Source organism: Hibiscus syriacus, unplaced genomic scaffold (genome assembly GCF_006381635.1).
Source record: "Hibiscus syriacus cultivar Baekdansim isolate YM2019G1 unplaced genomic scaffold, ASM638163v2 tig00112740_pilon, whole genome shotgun sequence".
NCBI classification, from domain to species: domain Eukaryota; kingdom Viridiplantae; phylum Streptophyta; class Magnoliopsida; order Malvales; family Malvaceae; genus Hibiscus; species Hibiscus syriacus.
In genome coordinates this window covers 70205-88845 of record NW_024063393.1, presented here as the reverse complement: position 1 = coordinate 88845, position 18641 = coordinate 70205, and the positions used below count along the sequence as shown (strand labels likewise).

At 34.0% G+C, this 18641-nt stretch overlaps 2 protein-coding genes across 2 annotated transcripts; both read right to left on the bottom strand.

The window, feature by feature from the left end:
* Positions 1 to 8054: 8054 nt before the first annotated feature.
* Positions 8055 to 11396, bottom strand: LOC120183210 (26S proteasome non-ATPase regulatory subunit 4 homolog). The gene is made up of 10 exons (XM_039187947.1): positions 11335 to 11396; positions 11096 to 11209; positions 10877 to 10982; positions 9942 to 10056; positions 9651 to 9860; positions 9183 to 9474; positions 8934 to 9057; positions 8570 to 8673; positions 8414 to 8482; positions 8055 to 8305 (listed from the first exon to the last, which is right to left on the bottom strand). The coding sequence occupies exons 1-10, from the start codon at positions 11344 to 11346 to the stop codon at positions 8255 to 8257; spliced, it is 1197 nt and encodes a 398-aa protein (XP_039043878.1). The 5' UTR covers positions 11347 to 11396; the 3' UTR covers positions 8055 to 8254.
* Positions 11397 to 18057: 6661 nt separating this feature from the next.
* Positions 18058 to 18641, bottom strand: LOC120183230 (dirigent protein 4-like). The gene has a single exon (XM_039187963.1). It carries the CDS (start codon positions 18622 to 18624, stop codon positions 18058 to 18060), a length of 567 nt encoding a protein of 188 aa, XP_039043894.1. The 5' UTR covers positions 18625 to 18641.

The following is an 18641-nucleotide window of genomic DNA, read 5'->3' as shown; positions in this document are numbered from 1 at the left end:
TGCTTTGTTGAGCCCCTTGACTATCAAAAGTTACAAAAAGGTAACCCGACTATTCATTATGTTCCAAACTCGTCTTTTTCCATTAAAAAATTGACGATAGGCTAAGATGTACGTTAACTTGCTTAATAAGATATGATAAAATTTGATCTCATAATCTCAAACGACTATTATATCCAAGTCAGCATGTTAACGTCAAACTCAGATGATCGTTAATTTTTTAATGGAAAAGGATGAGTTTGGAACATAATGAATAGTTGAGTGGCCATTTTTGTAACATTTAATAGTCGAATGACTCAACAAAGAAACTACATATAATCTATGGATCATTTTTGTGACTTTTAATAGTCAATGAACTCAATAAAAGAGTATCTTATAGCCGGGGGACCATTTGTATACTTTATTCTTTTTTTATTAATCTAAGAATATTATAAGTTAGTATATGTTCGAAAGACTCTCAACTTTAACGAGAATAGAGTGGCTAACACTATTAATTTGACCTCTACTTTTCAGTGGTAGCTATGAGTAGGGATAGGCATGAGACTCGAACTTGACGGGTTTCGACCTAATTTGACCTTAACGGGTTGATTTTTTTAAAAAAATTGAGTTCAGGTTCGGATCGAGTTGAGTTTTTAGAGATTATATTCAGGTCTGGTTCAGGTTTAGGGTGAAAAGTATCCGACCCGATAAAAAGTAATTTTATTTTATATATTTAAGGATAATTGTAATAAGATCTCTATATATTATAAAAATATTATTTCAGATCTAGTCGAATCAGATTGAAATTTTATCTAAAAAAGTGAGTCAATTTCAAGTTGGTGAAGGATGTACAATTTTTGGATTAGATTAAGTCAGGTGGAAGGTATATAATTTTCGGTTCAAGTCGGGTCAACTGAACCCAACCCATACCCAACCCTACCTGTGAGGTGTCTGAGCCACAAATCTCACTCTGTTCGGAGAAAATATCCCAAATTCGTGTGGAGAATTAAGAGAACCCAAAAGTCTCAAAATGTAAATTGTTGAAGAAGTGGTGATTGTGGGGGCTGGAATTGCAGGTCTCGCCACATCATTGGGACTTCACAGGTATTACCATAGCACCGCCGCCGCTTCCAACGCCGCCACCGTCAAACTTGTTGATTCGATTACTTTCATATATATACAAAACTAATGGACTGTGGAAATATTTCGGGCTGGGAATTCGTAGTTTAGTGTTGGAATCGTCGTTGTCGGGATTAAGAACCACTAGATTTGTGTTGAATCAGTGACGTATCAAAAAATTTAAAAATAAAATCTAAAATTTTATTTTTTATTTTAAAAAATAATGAATATGCAAATTTTTTCCGTAACACATTAAATTAAATTTAATAATTATTTTAAAATAATAGAGATGCATTAATTCCTACTTACACTCGGTGCATCTGCCCCTGCGTTGAATACGTGGAACAATGCCTGGAAAGCGCTGTATGCCGTCGCATTGGTGAATCTCTTCGCCGCCGACATCGCCTTATCACAAGTTATTTATGCCTTCAGTCCCTTTACTTTCAAGACTCTTGAAATCTGTCCTTGTGATTTTATTTTGGGTAAAATACTTGTTTAGTATATAAACTATCAGTTTTGATTCATTTTAGTATCTAAATTATCAATTTTTCAAACCATATTGTAGACACTCATTTCCGTCCCATTATTTATGTATATATATTATATAGTTTAAAAACATTTTTAAAACATATATAATATATAGTTTTGAAAACATGTTTGAAAACATTTATATATTATACAGTTTTTAAAACATTTTGAAAATAAATATAATATATAGTTTTTAAAACATTTTTTGAATATATATATATTATATAGTTTTTAAAACATTTTGAAAATAAATATAATATATAGTTTTTTAAAACAATTTTTGAAAATATATATTTATAGTTTTTAAAACATTTTGAAAATAAATATAATATATAGTTTTTAAAATATTTTTAAAAATATATATATTATATAGTTTTTAAACATTTTGAAAATATATATAGTTTTGAAAACATTTATATATTATATAGTTTTTGAAAAACATTTTTGAAATATATATAATATATAGTTATTTTAAACATTTTTGAAAATATATATATTATATAATTTTTTTAAAACATTTTTGAAAAATACATATAATATAAAGTTTTTAAAATAACATTTTAGAAATTAATATATTATATGTTTTTGAATTTTTTTATTATTTATTTAATTCTTTTTTGTTTTTTCTGTTTAGGGTCCAAAATGAGGTTTAAATAGTCCAAGAGCTGGGTCTGAACCAGCCCAGCATCGTACTAGGGTTTCGCACAACTTAGTCCCAACGGTCAGGAATGTCCCAGAACGTTCTGGAATGTAAAACGAGATTGCAAACCGTCCACCGACTGAGATCCCCAGCACCCGAAGCCAGAATCCTCGCAACAACAGCCCGGAAAATGGGTATCCCAAAGATCGAAAATCGTGTCACGAACACCAAACGGGACTGACCCATCCCATGATGTTCGGTAACGTTCACCGGCCGAGAGGGTATAAATACCCCCAGACATAACGGAGAGACAATACAGTCACCACCACGAGAAAATAGTGAACAAACACTACCAAGTACCATCGACATAGAACAACCATAAGTCAGCCACAAAAAAGCAACACAAACATCATCGTCGAGAGAATAACCCACACGATAATACACAAAAAAAGTAAACAAATCGAGCCAACAATAACCATAAACCAAAGGCTGAAGCCCCACAGCAAAGAAATCAAAATTAGCAAGCAAAAAAACATGGCAACAACAAGGGTGTCTCTGGTCGAGAGAAAAGCCAAGCACGGCGGGGAAGTCGAGAAGTCACCATCGAAGGTAACAAAAATCGGAATTTTCGATTCATATCTACGACTTCTGGGATATTTTTGTGAAATTTTAGGCTTGAATCTGGGATTACGGGGTTAAGGAGAGCATTTTTGGGCCATCGGACGGTGGTCGGTATTCGACCAGTGAGAGCAGAGTTGAGAGCAATCTCTCGATTGGGGAAGATGAGAATTTAGGGAAAAGGTTGAAAATGTATTGTAATGGGTTTTTGGCCCATTTATATACGGGGGACTACCTTGTAATTAAAGGATAGTTAAATCATTTCCGCCATCCTCCCAATTTCGAAGCGTAATTCATTTTGGTCACTCAATGCAATTTAGCCTCTGAATTTTCGATTTATTCAATTCAGTTCCTACTTTTAATTTACATTTTTTGCAATTTGTCCCTCTAACTTTTTTTTCTTTTGCAGTTCATCTTTAGTATCATGTTAAACCATCCATTTTAATTTGTTTTAATTTAGTCCTTTAATTTTTAAGTTTTTTTTAATTTTAGCATTTTTATTTTAGTTATTCATTTTTAGTGTATTTTTGTTTTTTTTTCTTATTTTTAATTTATTACTTTTAAAATATAACATTTTTTATTTTTATTTTTTTATTTTTATTTATTTTCATTTCTTTCCTTTTATTTATTTAATGTTTTTCCATTTTCTTTATTTTCTTATTTTTTTATTTTTCCCCTTTTATTTATTTAATATTTAATTTTTTCCTCTAACATTTTGACTTTGTAGAGAAATTTCAATTAATCAAATGTAAGTAATTTGAATCGATACTTAAATTTTAATTTTAATTTTCACAAATAAAGACAACCGGCAAATTAATTGGTACCGAAAGGGCGGTTCGAGGGTGCTAATCCTTCCTTGACCGTAATCGATTCCCGAACCCGACAAGTTTCTGGTACAACGCAGATCAGGTAAGATGGTGTCCGACCCACCTAAATTCGTTTTAAAATGGTCGTTGGCGACTCTAACCCAATTATCCAAGTTGAAGCCCTATTCGGGGTCACCCGAAAGACAGTCGCGACACATACCTAACGTTTATTTTTTGTTTCGTTTTAGTATTTCGCCGTTAAAAACTTAACGGGTGATTTGCACGTGGCACACGTTTTGTGGAAAAATTGCATCATTCATCACTCAACTATATTCTTATTCATATTTTGGTCACTGAAGTTTAATTTTTTAATTTCATTACTTAACTTTTAAATTACTCCAAATTTGATCATTCTAACTATCAAATTTATTTTTTATTTTTAATTATATATTATTAAAATAATAAAAAGTCATGTCACAAAAATATTAATAAAATAAAGGGTAAACTATAAAAATAGTCCCCAAACTTTTAGGGTGCTTGTATTTTGGTCACCTAACTTTTGAAACTTACAATAGAATCATCAAACTTTTAATTCGTTATCATTTTGGTCCCTACCGATACCTTCCGTTAGTTTTTGCTAATGTGACACTTAACCCCGTTAACTTTTCTGACGTGACAATTTCTTCTTCCTCCTCTTCTACTTTTGCTTCTTCCTTGTTTCTTCTCCTTCAAAACAATCATCTTCAGCTTCAAAACTCGATTTCAAAACCCAACATGCAGGAAGGATGGATGAGCCGATGAGAAAGACGGATATGTCCGTGGCATCCGTCGCGACTCTAGTTGATGCACAATGCGTGGAGGCTGCTGAAGCCATGGGAGCCGAACATGAACATTTGGCCTCAGTAATCAGCTCCGCCGTCATTGTATAGACCGCCGAAGATATAACGATCTTAAACGCTGGCGCTGCCACAGGTATACAATGATAAACCTTAATCCAATGGAAAACTTAATGTTGTTTTATCGTTGAATATATCTTTGGGTTTCGATGGTTAGCATTAAGAGGGGTGGTCATATTGAAAGGAAGGGTGTTGAAGGAATCATGAAACATAGCAGCTGTTATTCCGGTGGAGAAAGGTGGTGGCAATGGAAGTAACGGTGGCTCTATTGGCGGCTTTAGCAGCGAGCTTCTTCCCGACGAGAATTTACTGGGGATTTGCAGTAGAGAATTGCTTGCTAAAGGCTGTGTGCTTCTCAAACGCACAAGAAAATGTCATTTTCATTCATACATTAATTTCATATTTTTTCGTACATTTTAGTGATAAATTTAGTGACAAATCATCGATGTGATTCTCTCATGTGATCTCTATTGGAAGATGGTCTCTGTTTACATAAACAGAATGAATCAAGTAAGGCCAACTCGACTTATGTTGTTACGGCTCTTCATTTTTTAGTCCCAGTGTTCGACACTCGATTCGAATATTAGCATAGAAGGCCTCAAGTAATATGCATGAAAATATGACATTGCTCAATTATTGAAGAATCAATGATGCTTCAGATAATGTTAATGTTAATGTTAAAAGTAAAAGAATAAAAAAAAAGGCAGATGACATAAACTGATCTCTTTGCTTCCTTTTTTTCTTTATATGTCTTCGTATCGAGTTCGTGTTCGATTATTTTGCTGAGACTTACGTTCAGTTAATATTGAAGATGAAGAGTAAACATGTTGCCGGTGATGACACATATAAACCCAGACGAGTTGGGGTGGTCAAAAGTGTTAATGCAAAGGAACGGACAGCTTGTGTAAAGTGGTTAAAGCCAGTTGCCAGGGCAGAGGACCCTGGTGAGTTTGACAAGGAGGAAATTGTAAGTGTGTGTATGAGCTGGAAGGACATCCACATTATGATTACTGTTATGGTGATGTTGTGGTTCGATTACCCCCTGCTTCTTTTCCCGTGCAATCTGTTTCTGAAGAAGGCTCCCTTGAGGAACCAAAGCCGGAGGATTCATTGAAGGAGGTGAAACGAGACTTTAAAAAGAACTCGGGAAACAACAAAGTTGAAGGCGCACCGCTGAATGAGGCTTCCATGGACTTCACAGATCTCTCTTGGGTTGGAACATCCTTCAGAACAGCCTGCCGGGTAAGGATGTGTGGCCTAGTAGGCATATTAAAAGGTTTCTGGTCCTTGGCTATAGCAAGTTCGTTTTAAGCGCTTGTAACTATTTAACAGATGGAATTTATGTACGAGGATGGGATGGACCTCTTGAGGGCAGTAATAGCTGGGGCATATGGGACACCTTATCAAGATGGTCTTTTCTTCTTTGATTTTCACCTTCCTCCCGAGTATCCCGACGTGCCTCCGGTATGATTCCAAATGTGACTGCTTGAAGCTTGAAGTTTACTCTTCCTTCCCTTCTGAAATTTTCGATTTGTCTTTGATATGTTACTGGTTTTTCTTTGACCGGGTTTTTGATTCTGCAGTCAGCATACCATCATTCAGGTGGTTGGAGGCTAAATCCTAATGTATATGAGGAAGGCAAGGTCGGCTTCTAAACACATGGACTGGCAGGGGAAACGAAGTTTGGGATCCATTGTCTTCGAGCATCCTTCAAGTCCTTGTTTCATTGCAAGGGTTAGTGCTAAACGCGAGACTGTATTTCAACGAAGCTGGGAATGATAAGCAGGTTGGGACAGCTGAAGGGGAGAAAAAAAATTATTTGTTTATTATTGTTGATCTTAATCATCCAATGTGGAAAATATTTGAAGTTTTTTAAGTTTTATATAGGCCTATAAACGAATCAAACGTTCGATTAATCGTTCGTGAACCGTTTGGCAGGAAGTTCTTTTATTTATTGAACGAACATGAATAAGACTTTATATTCTTTTAATTAAATGAAGGAACACGAACAAAGTGTCCGTTCGTTCATTTATGTTCATGAGTGTTCGGTAATCCGTTTATTTATTTATGTTCGTTTAAGTTTATTTATGTCCATTCTTTTATGTTTGTTTGTTAATGTTGAGAGTAATCTCTACAATTGTTTGTAATATTAAGGCCTAATAAATTTTAACCTTAAATCCAATAGTATTTTAAAATCCAATTAATTTTAAACTCAAATGAATATACTCAAATCAATTAAAGAAAATATAAATCCAAAATTATTTGGAAAGGAAAAAAAAACTATTCTCAATTATCAACCCAATTAATTTTATGTTCATTCGTTTATGTTTGTTTACGTTCGTTTGTTTTCGTTCACGTTCTTTCATTTATATTCGTTTATCATTTTAACGAACAAACATGAACAAGCTAAATTTCTTAATGAACGAACACGAACAAGAAATTTTGTTCGTTTAATTGTTCATATTTATTTGTTTGTTCGGTTAAAGTTAAACGAACGAACATAAACATACCCTCATCCGTGTTCTTTGATAGGCCTAGTTTTATACCGTGTCATGTTAACAAGTTTCGATAGATATATTAGTCTTTTAAAAATAAACCCTGAATTTTAATGAAAACGAAAACTGGGATTTCTTAATTTTAAACAAATGCTAGCTACTTAGATTGTTTCAATACGAATATAATATTAAAGCTTAAAGGATATTTATGCTAGATCTAATTCATCATCTTCGTTTTTATGATTTTTTTTGCATCGATTTAAGTATCGGAATTGTATAAGACCATCAACCGAACCTTCGAAATGCGTTGACTGATTTAACTAACAAAAGCATGAGTCTTCTGCATTTGTGGATTAAAAGATTAGATTAACATATTTACTTAATACAACAGTTAAAAAATATAAAAAATTTATTATTTATTTCATTAAGAATAAGAGATTAGGTCAAATTTTTTAAATTTTTTTTCTAACCGTTGTATTTAGTAAATATTTTTTTTAATAAACGTCACATTATTGTTAAATCACATCAATAATATTGCTGATGTAAAAATTAGTGAAGATCGATAAACATAGAAGACTAACAGTTATATTAGTCAAAACGGATTTCAAAGTTAAGGATAATATCCCTCAAGAATTAAATTAATGCAAAAAAACTATAAGTGTGAAAACCATAAATTAAACCAACTATAAGGACAAAAGTAGCACTCAAACCTAATATTAAATGTAATTAATTTATTTTCATTTAATGTTTAAAATTTAAATAAAAAAATTATCAATAATAATAAATATTTGATTAAATAATAAATTTTAAAACTAAATTTAAGATTAAAAAAAATTAAAAATTGAAGTAAACATAACTAAAATAGTTTTTCAGATGCTTTTGAATTTTGATTTAAAGGAGTTTTAAGGTAATTATATATAAATAGACTGGAAATACTGTTGTCATAAAACACTAACAAACAAATAAAGTTCAGACATGAATGATAACGTCCTGTTTCCCATAGATGCTCAACACATACTAACCAATAAGCATTCGTGTGCTTCGAAACAGAAAAAAGAAAGAAAAATGTTTCAACCGATCATTCGCCAGAGTTTCGACACATGAGTTTCGGAACAACGATGATCTTAACTCGGTGAGAAATCGACGACACATTGACGGTTAAAGGGATGTAGATTTTCAGTTGTCATCTTTAGGGTGCTGCTCATCTTCATCCTTCTTTTGTTGCGACTGGTAGCAAGTAGAGATTATGATGACAGATCAGTTAACTATTAAGACAACGATCTAAAACACTACATGCATTGCATGTTAGGTTATGCTGAGTTTAATGAAACCAACCTCGGATTGGCCCGGCAAAGATGCTAGCAGATCTTTCACATTTGGATCGTTTGGGTCGACCCCCGGAAGCTGTTAAAGCAGTAACACATCAGAATATAGGCAATCAAAGGAGAGACTGATTGCGGGTTTAAAAAGGAGGAATCGATTTCGACTTACTGATGAAAGAATAGATGACATAAAAGACTGATCTCCCAGAACCTTGCTGACATCCGATGGAGCTGATGAATCTTTGGAACCGTCCTGCACGGACATCTGAAGTGCTGTGTGGAAAAAAGTTTGGTATTTAGTTAAGTGGATGATATAGATCCATGCATTTGACTATATTATATATCTACGAGTAAATTTTTAAGTGTACAAATTAAACCCAGTACGGTTCAAGTCTTTGGAAAAACTCAATTTGTGGGATTTAGTAATGTATAAATATTGTGGACTATCCAGACACCAATACGGACACTGCACTAGCTGGGACCATCTTCGTGAATAAGTTAAAACAACCAACCAAAAAAAAAAAAGGGCATACCCAAGGCCAGTTCTTGATCGTCATTAGTTGCCTCGGACATTTGAGCATCACCTGCAGAAGAATCAGATCCAGGGATATTCATTGACAATGCAAGGGCCTGTTTTAGTAAAGCATCGTCCTCATCCTGCCATAACATCAATTAGCAAAACTGAATTCGAAGCTCAAGTTGTATTGTCCATTGTTAATGGATAGTAATTTGTGGCATGGTAAAATAATAGATAGTAATTCGAATCTCAAGGTAATACTTACCATTGGATCAGAAGGTTTTTCAGTAGCAGTCGAAGTTGCATTCTGAGAATCAGACTGTGGTTGGGCTTCCTCTCCTTTCTCTTGTCTACTGGCTTCCTCAGCAGCTCTCTTGGCAGTAGCTTCTTGCCTTGCCCTCTCCTCTTCCATGGAAACCCTTAGAGCAAGAGCCAGCTCGGGATCTATATTTGGATCCACACCAAAATCAAAGTCAGAAACACCACCAGCTGCAGCTGCTGCAGCAGCAGCGGCAAAACTGCTTCCTCCTTCCCCATCTCCAGTGAACACAGGCGTGCTAGCATAGAAATCAAAAAGTAATATCATTCACACAATCACTATTAGGTAAGCAGCATAAGCTAAGAGGCATGAACTGATAGTTTCTCACTCAAATCTGAGTGCGCGCGCATGTGTGTATTCTGAAGAAATGAAATACTTGGGGAAAATAAAGAATCAGAAGGAACTAAGCAAAACCTGATAAGGACATCAGAAAGTGCATTTTGACCAGGAGGAATGTGAACTATGTGACTAGTGTCATTATTATTAACAGATGCAAGAAGAGTCTCCAATTTTTCTGGTTTTCCGTCTTCTTCCTCACCAAAATCGACAATATCAAGAGCTACACTGTTCTTCTTCAGCTTCTTTCCAATTATCTCCAATGCCTTCTTCTCATGCTTAATAGGACTGAGAGCATAGAGAATATGGGGAAAAAAGTTCATATTCAAACTGAACTAAACAAACAAATCGAGGGCCAACATGCTATACCTTCCAGCAAAAACTATAATCCTTTGCTGCTGATTTTTGTTTTGGCGATGCTTCAGAGCCAACTGAGCAATCTGGATTCCGGCTGTTAGGTTCATCTCACCCCCCATTTCAAGACCTGTGTAATGCAATGCAATGTATACAGAAAGGAGGTGAAGATGATGATGCAACTAATAGAGAGGAAGGAAGATGACTTTCAATTCAGAAATACATAAACAAAATATTATAGATTAATCATTAATTATATGCTGATTTTGCATAAAATGATAAACTACACTAAATATAACCCCTGAACTCCATCAGCGAGGACAAGTTCTCTATTTGTAAACTTTAAAGCTAATATTGCACAGTCTCTCCATCTTTCTTGAACTACCCATCTCTGACACGTGTCAAACACATAGATAAGGGGATGTGACATATGGCTGTATCCGACACTCACACACGAATCCTACTAACATAGCTCTAAAGTAAACAAAAAAATATGTTTCTTTTACAGAGGCTAGCAAGCATGGGTCTCCACAGAACTGCATGCTTACATTCGTATGACCCAAATAGCAAGCCATAAAACTATTAATGCAGGTTCTTCTTCAATGAATATGACAACTTTTCTATAGAAAGAAATAAAACTATTAATGCTGGTTCTTCTTCAACAAATATGACAATTTTTCTACCAACAAGCGAACATTGACTTTAAATCCGATTTGCCAACACCAGAATAAAAACAAACCACATAAAGAAAACCCAACTTGCTTAATCTTTATCTTCAATAATAATAGTAAAATGGTAAATCGAAACACAAGCTAACATGGAGTACATGGAGTTCTTCCAATACGAACTAATCTATAGCCACAAGTAGTTCAAAGAACACTAAGCTTAATCTCCAAACATGACTAAAAAACTAACTTAACGTCGAGAGGGAATAGGTGAATCCCAAGTACCGTGCATGCAAGACAAGATTTTTCCGAGATCACTGGTAGGAGTAGCCAATACACGAACTCCCTTCCCCGCCATAGTCAAAATCCCGACCGTGTTCTCCGGATTAGACTGCAATCATTTCATCAAACAAAATTAAACCCCCAATTCTCACAATCAGAAACGAAAACCTAGCTTAATCTTACATTCACTAAATAGCTTGAGAAAAAGCAGTAATCTTTTACCTGGGTTTTAGCTCCACAGATAAGACTGACGGCGTCAGCTTGGGCTTGAAATCGAGACGGAGAATAGTCGCCGTTTCGCATCCATTCGGAGTTGTCAATGCATATCATAGTAGCCTAATCGATTGGTTTAAAGAAAAAACCCAAAGAGAACAAAAGAAAATCGATGAAACCCTAATTCGAGAAACGTATAAAGATGATCGAAAGATAAGATCAAGGAGGAATGCTCTAGAATAGTTTACCTCGAGAACCATGACTGCAAAAGCGACGAGTAGGCTTGGAAGAGAAGAAATGGAGTAGAAAGAAATAAATCATCGATTTGTTCGTTGATTTGCTTATATAATGAAACTTAGAGGGTTCCCGTTTTGGCCAATAAATTATAAAAAATTGTATTGATACCACTAACGTTTTAGAATTTACTTTTTTAAGTCACTTAATCGTTAATTTTTTGGGTAAAGTACATAAAATATCCCCTTACTATAGGGTGTTGCTTTATTGAGTCATTCGACTATTAAAATTTAAAAAACTGTTCCTCAGCTATAAGATGTTGCTTTTTTAAGTCCTCTGACTATTAAAAATTATAGAATGGTCACTCAACTATTCATTATATTTCAAACACGTCCTTTTCCGTAAAAAAAATGATGTCAATTTGAGTTGGACATTACATGTTGATTGAGACATGATATAATATGAAACTAGAATCTCAAACGACTATCATATCTCAGCCAGCAGGTTAACGTCCAACTTAAACTACTGTCATTTTTTTAACAAAAGAAGGACGAGTTTGGAACACAATGAGTAGTCGGGTGATCATTTTATAACTTTTAATAGTCAGGAGACTTAAGAAAGCAATGTCCTATAGTAAAAATATTATTTTATAACTTTTAATAATCAGAAGACTTAATAAAGTAATACTTTATAGTCGATAGATCATTTGTGTACTTTATCCTAATTTTTTTTCAATCCCCGATATAAATATTCAAATCTAGATTATACCCCGGACCCTTACGTTACCTCGCCCTCTTATGTATACAATAATAACGATTCAATTGCCAAATATTTTATAGTTTATAAAGATTAAAAAAATAACAAAAATAGCACGAACTAAGTGGTTTCGTGGTAAAAGAATTATTGCCAAAGAAATGACCCAAATTCGAGCACCGAGAATGTCAGAGGCGAGCGTTCAATGTCAAGAGATCGAGAGTTATCTTTAAACAAATTATTTATAAAAATTTAATATACAATAAGTCAACTGAATATTTATTAGAAAAAATTAATAGATTATTTATAAACAATAAACAAATTTAATTAAATCCTTCCGATTGATAAACTTTAATCATTAATAAACAAACGGATTAATTAGATGATGTATATAGTTATCTAAAACTGACATATCAACAAATAATTAAAATATATACAAATTATAAAAAATTTAGTATAATTATGCATTTGATCCTGGTTACTTATAAATATTTTTATTTTGTCTTAATTTTAATTTAATTTAATAAATTCAATTATCTTACAAGATGGTGAGACGTATCGTAACACAATATCAATAAATTAAAAATAAACTTAAAATGCACGAAGCCGAAGGTGAGTAGATCATCGGTCGCTACCACGAAGCCGAAGGTGTCGTTGGGGGTGGTCGTCGTGTTTGGATGTGCCACTATGACCGCACTAGGGTTTATGCCGCTGATGGTGTCCTGTAAAAAGAAGTGTAGATGGGTTACTTTCTTCGGAGCCGGAGCATACGGCTCGGCATCGGAGTTATAGCCTCGGCATGGATCCAACGCCACGGCGGTGCCGAGAACCAAAATCAAGGCCAATATCAAACTCTTCTCCATTGCTAATGTGATTGAACTAATGTGATAAATGTTTATATGCAAAAATCATACCCAGCACACAATCGTGCTGCATAAATCATATTGGTAGATGATTTTCAATATTAAAAACGAAGTCAACTATGTTTTGATTGAAGTCAACTATGTATTACCCGTCCAGCTCAGTTGGTAGAGCGAAGGCTCTTAACTTTGTGGTCGTGAGATCGAGTTCTATGGTGGGCAATTCATAATTAGAGGTCTTCCACGAAAGCTGTTCTCAATCTGATGTTGAGGACAACCTACTATCCTACCTCCCCTTACCCCAAAGAAAAGATCGGTTGGTGAATTGATATTGAAAACAAAATTTGTTTAACTTCAAGGACAGCTTTTGAGATTTCCATTTGTCAACTGTTTTGGAGGGAAAGAGTGGACTTTCCTCAAATTTATTTATTTATTTATATAGTACTGATATAAATATTTTAACCGAATCAACCGATCGTGCATCCATAATAATTATTGATGTGACTACTTTTAACGATGATTATAAAGACTGTACGCTACACTAAATCCTTTTCAAAGCTTGGTGGTAACGAAGATGAAGTATTGTGAATATGTTTTGTCGAATGAGGTAATATTATTTAGATGATTTATGAATTCTGAATATTTGAAGGGGCGGATCTCAAAAGTCGTCTATAAAAAGTATAATTAGGGTAAATTATGTATTTAGTACTTAAATTATTTGTTTTGATCTGTTTTAATATCTAAACTTTCATTTTTTTTAAATCATACCTAACGTTTAGTTTTCTTTTCATTTTAGTATTCCACATGTAGACACCGTTTTTTGCTCGGACGGGGAAAGACCGATACCGACTCGGGGTTTTCTCTTTGAAAAGGTTTCGAAATGTGAGGAGTTGCCACCAATCATTTAAGGTGTGATTGAGACACCATAAAAACCAATTGATTTTAATAAAACATTTTATTTTTATCAAAATACCAAGTTTTAAGGTCTGTGAAAATCCAAAAATCGGGTTCGGGAGTCAGTTACGCGTGCGAAAGGATTAGCACCCCCACAAGCGCCCAAAAATTAATACCTAGTTGATTACCCTATATTTAAAATCAGAAATTTTGAATTTGATCTTTATTTAATTTGAAAATCATTACGAATGCAAATTTGAAAAGGGTATTTGTTTATTAAGACCGATAGCATTCACTACCAAGCGTAAATGCGGAAGATCATCTATTGTGCCTAATAACTGAATATTGCCTCGTTTTTAGAAAACATGATGCAATCTTTAAAAAGGATGTCAACCTATTTCGGGAATCACCAGTAATCACCCCCTGAGCATACTTGCGGGAGATATATCATTAATTCCCTAATAAGTGAACATTGCCTTAGGTTTAAAAAAATAATGCAATCAAACAAATTTTTATTTAATCCTAATTAAGCTAAGGTAAATTAAAGACTTTTTCTAGCTTAAGGTGTCAAATTATGAAATTAAAGGAACCTAGAAACTCAAACCTAAAAATGTAGGCTCTAATATTAATCCTATTTGATTTTAATAAATTTTCTAATCGAATAATCGAGATGGTCTCTCGAGCATTTACGTGAAGGTCGACTCAGATTATTCCCTAAATTAAGATACTAGTTTGAAATCTAACTAAAAGTAGAGGCTTTAATTAATAACATATTTAATTATGTCAATATTAAGGTTCAATTGAAATTCAAGGACTAAATGTCAAAGATCTGAAATATCGAGTTCTAAATGATTTAAAAGCTTAAGGACCTAAATTAATAATTTCTAAGGTTGAGAAACTAATTTAACAACCTAATTTTTCTAAACTATTAAACTTAAAGTTTTTTAGAAAATATTAATTATTAATAAATTTTAAAAGTCGTGCAATCAATTCGAGTAATCAGGCATATTATGCGAAAATCGACTCAAATTGCTCCCTTATTAAACTAGGGTGTCGTCCTAATTTCTAAATTCGATTCGAAAGTTAATCCAATCTAAGAACTAAGCCTAAAGATTTAAACTATGAAATAATGAACTATTTAAACAATTTAAATAAATAAATAATTAAAACAAATAATAAAAAACAAAAAACATTAAAAACATAGAATAAAGATAAAATGAACATAGAATAAGGACTTGATTGCATAAAATAAAATAACAGCAATTAAAATGCAAGAAAATAAAAGTTAGTAGTTAAATAAGAAATAAATAGTGAAAAAAATGAAGTAATAGTAGATAAATCAGAAATTAACAGTAACTAGATTAAAATAAAACAAAACAAAATGATAAATTTGCAGTAAATTAGAAACGAAAGGTCTAGTGACCAAAATGCAAAAACACGGCAAAGTTTGGGGGACTAAAAATGATAATAACCCAAAAGGTAACAAGATATCCACAGAAAATGTAGAATTACAAAATCAGTCCACGAAGTTTAAAAAAATTAAAAGATCACTACACATGACTAACATGTAAAAACACGGAAGAGTTATAGGGATCAAAGTGTAATTCTACCCATTGTAAATCTCAGCAAAAATAAAAGAAGAAAATCATGCAATGAGGACAATAGCCTTGAAATTAAAATAAAATAGTCACAAAGTCAGGGACCAAGATGTAAAAATGCGGTGAAAGTATGGGGACTTATAAAATTCACTTTCCCTTTTTTTTTCATTTGCAACCCACCTTTTAAAAAAAAAACTCTCTTTCTCTCAACCTTCCCTCTTTCCTTTCTCGGCCGAGAGCAAAAAACCCTATCAACCTTACCTCTCGTCGCTCCGACCACCACACATGATGGTCGGAGTTCCTATATCGAATCCAAAATAACTCAAACGTCCTAATCTACTCCGCTAGACCCCGATCTGGGGTTAAAATCATCAAACACCACGCCTATGTACAAAAAAACTCGATGTTTCGGCTTTCCTTTGCTCCGACCACCGCAGAGACCCTCTCAGGTAACTATCTATCTTCCCCTTTTTCACAAATAAAAACATTTATATTTTTTATTCAAACTGTAAGAAAAGAAGAAAAGAAAACTTTATATTCGAACTAAATAAAAGGTTTTACCTTTCGTTTTTTATTTTTTTTTCTAAAAAATAGTCTCCTTTTACAACCAGTTCGGGTTGTATACCCGAAAATATACATAGCCTTTGAATTAAAAAACCTTAGTCCTTCTGTTGAATCACTGTGCGTGGTGAGTGTGGGTTTTAATACCCCGAATTTTTCGGCTTTGTTGATTTTGGCATTGATTTCCCCTTTTTCTTATGTTGCTGAGATGATGATGGTGGCACAATGAAGATGGTCGACGCTTCAGTCGACGGGAGGCATAATCGGCGGTTGGAATCTCAGATCTGATGGCGACGGCGACACCTGAAGAAATATCAACTATTAGGGTTAGGGTTAGGTTGTTTGAGCTAGGTTTTAATTTGTTTGGGTACGGGTTTGGGCTTTGGGTATTTTGGGTTTGGTAGTTTGGTATTATTTTTTGTAATAATAATAATAATATTAATAATATTATTAATAATAATATAGATATATGTTGAAAAATGGTGATTACACCACCATTAAAAACTTAATACGTTTAGTACATAAACTATCAGTTTTGGTCTATTTTAGTACCTAAACTTTAAATTTTATCAAAACTTAGCGTTAAATTTCGAACAGGGTACCAAAATGAAACAAAAACTGGAGTTTTTAACAGTGAAGTGGGGTATTAAAATGAAATGAAAACTAAATTTTAGGTATGATTTTGAAAAAAATAAAAGTTTAGGAACTAAAACGAACTAAATATGATAGTATAGGTACTAAACACGTAATTTATCCTGAAAATTATAATGTAACTGTTATTTAACAATGACATCAGGACGTGCTACGAAGATTGCGTTAGGGCTACCGCCTTTTACGGTGTCGTGTAAAAAGAAGCGGAGCCGAACATATGACTCGGCATCGGTGTAATATCCTCGGCCAGGCGCTACGGCCGTTACGGAGCCGAGAACCAGAATCAAGGCCAATATCAAACTTTCCTCCATTGGTAATGGGATTTAGCTACTATGGCTGATTGAAGTTTAAAGACAAATTGCCTTTTATTTTAAGCAAAGATCGTTTGGTAATTGATATTCACAACAATATTTGTTTGATTTGAAGTAAAAGATTCCCAATTGATGAAGTGATAGAGAACGACAAGACGAGTTCATCAGTATCAAAAGTGAGTGCAAAAGACATCGGAGAGCAACATTTGTGACGATGACGAAAAATAAGTGAAAACCCTAATTTTAATGAAAAAGACGATTAGATAAAATAAAAATAATAACTTTTTAGCTCTCACATCAACATTACGTCATCCTACTGCTATTAAGTTAAAAGTTTGATGCTATAATTAAAGCATAAACTAAAATTCAGTACTACAAATGAATCAAATTAAGAATCGATAATAAAATTTAAATACAAAATAGGTTTTTAGCGGCGTTTTTAAGCGCCGCTGAAAACATTTATGGCACAAAAACAAACGATGCAAAAGAGAGACGCTAAAACAAAAGCCACAAAAGTTTACGGCGTTTGTGAACGTCAAACGCTGCTAAAGGTTATGATCTTTACCGGCGTTTATAGAAACGCTGCTATTTATCTTTTTTGTAGTGCCATTTATTTCCAAAAATGCCATTAATGTTCTGACATATAGTGGTGTTTGTGAAAGTGAAACACCCCAATTGAATACATACATAATGGCTTTTTCTATATAAGCGTAACAAAGATCTTAAACTTTAGTGGCATTTTGTTTTACAAACGGCGATATTGACTATGTATTTAGCTATCATTTTCTAGATAATCAAACAGAAAGTTTATTTTTCCTCTGAACATAAATATGGTTAGAGCACAAATATTATACATAGACGGATTTAATGATATTCATGTGTGGGATCCCTAAATTTTTTAACCCGTGATAGATCATATTCTACACTTGTCATTAGACGAGTCTGATCATGGACTATCCAAATATTAATTAATTTTTGTTGCTCAGTGCTATCCTCCTTATTTAAACGAATAATATATTAATAAGTTAAAAAATCAAAATCAAGATCGAATTAGCCCCTCTTTATTTATTGGCCAAGCATAAACAAAATAGATAGAAACTTGCATCATCTTAGTAATGAATCACAGTTACATTATATTCAACAATAGCATCCCCATTTGTAGAATTAAAAAAATAAGTCTTAAGCTGTGCAAACCCTTGTGCCATCCTGAACTTCCCTCTCCCTCCGACCACCGCAACCTCGCGCACCGGTTCGGTGATTGGATTCCTCGAGAACATACTGATGGAACTACCATTCAATTCACCATGCGTGAACCCGAAGTCCATGTAGACCATAAGTGTCAAAACGTCTTGGCCGGTCGACGCCCATAGACCTTGAGCGTTTCCAATAACCCCCGACGTTATGTCGGGACCGACGGTGAGCGGATCATCGGCCACAGCCACGATGCCGAATGGAAGCAGTGTGTTGCTGAAGGCGGTCGTCATGTTGGGTCGTGCTACGAAGACTGCACTAGGGCTATCGCCTTTTACCGTGTCGTGTAAAAAGAAGTGGAGATGTGTTACTTTCTCCGGAGGCGGAACGTATGGCTCGGCATCGGAGTAGTAGCCTCGGCAAGGCGCTACGGCCATTGTCGAGCTGAGAACGAGAACCAAGGCCAATATCAAACTTCTCTCCATTGGTAATGGGATTTAGC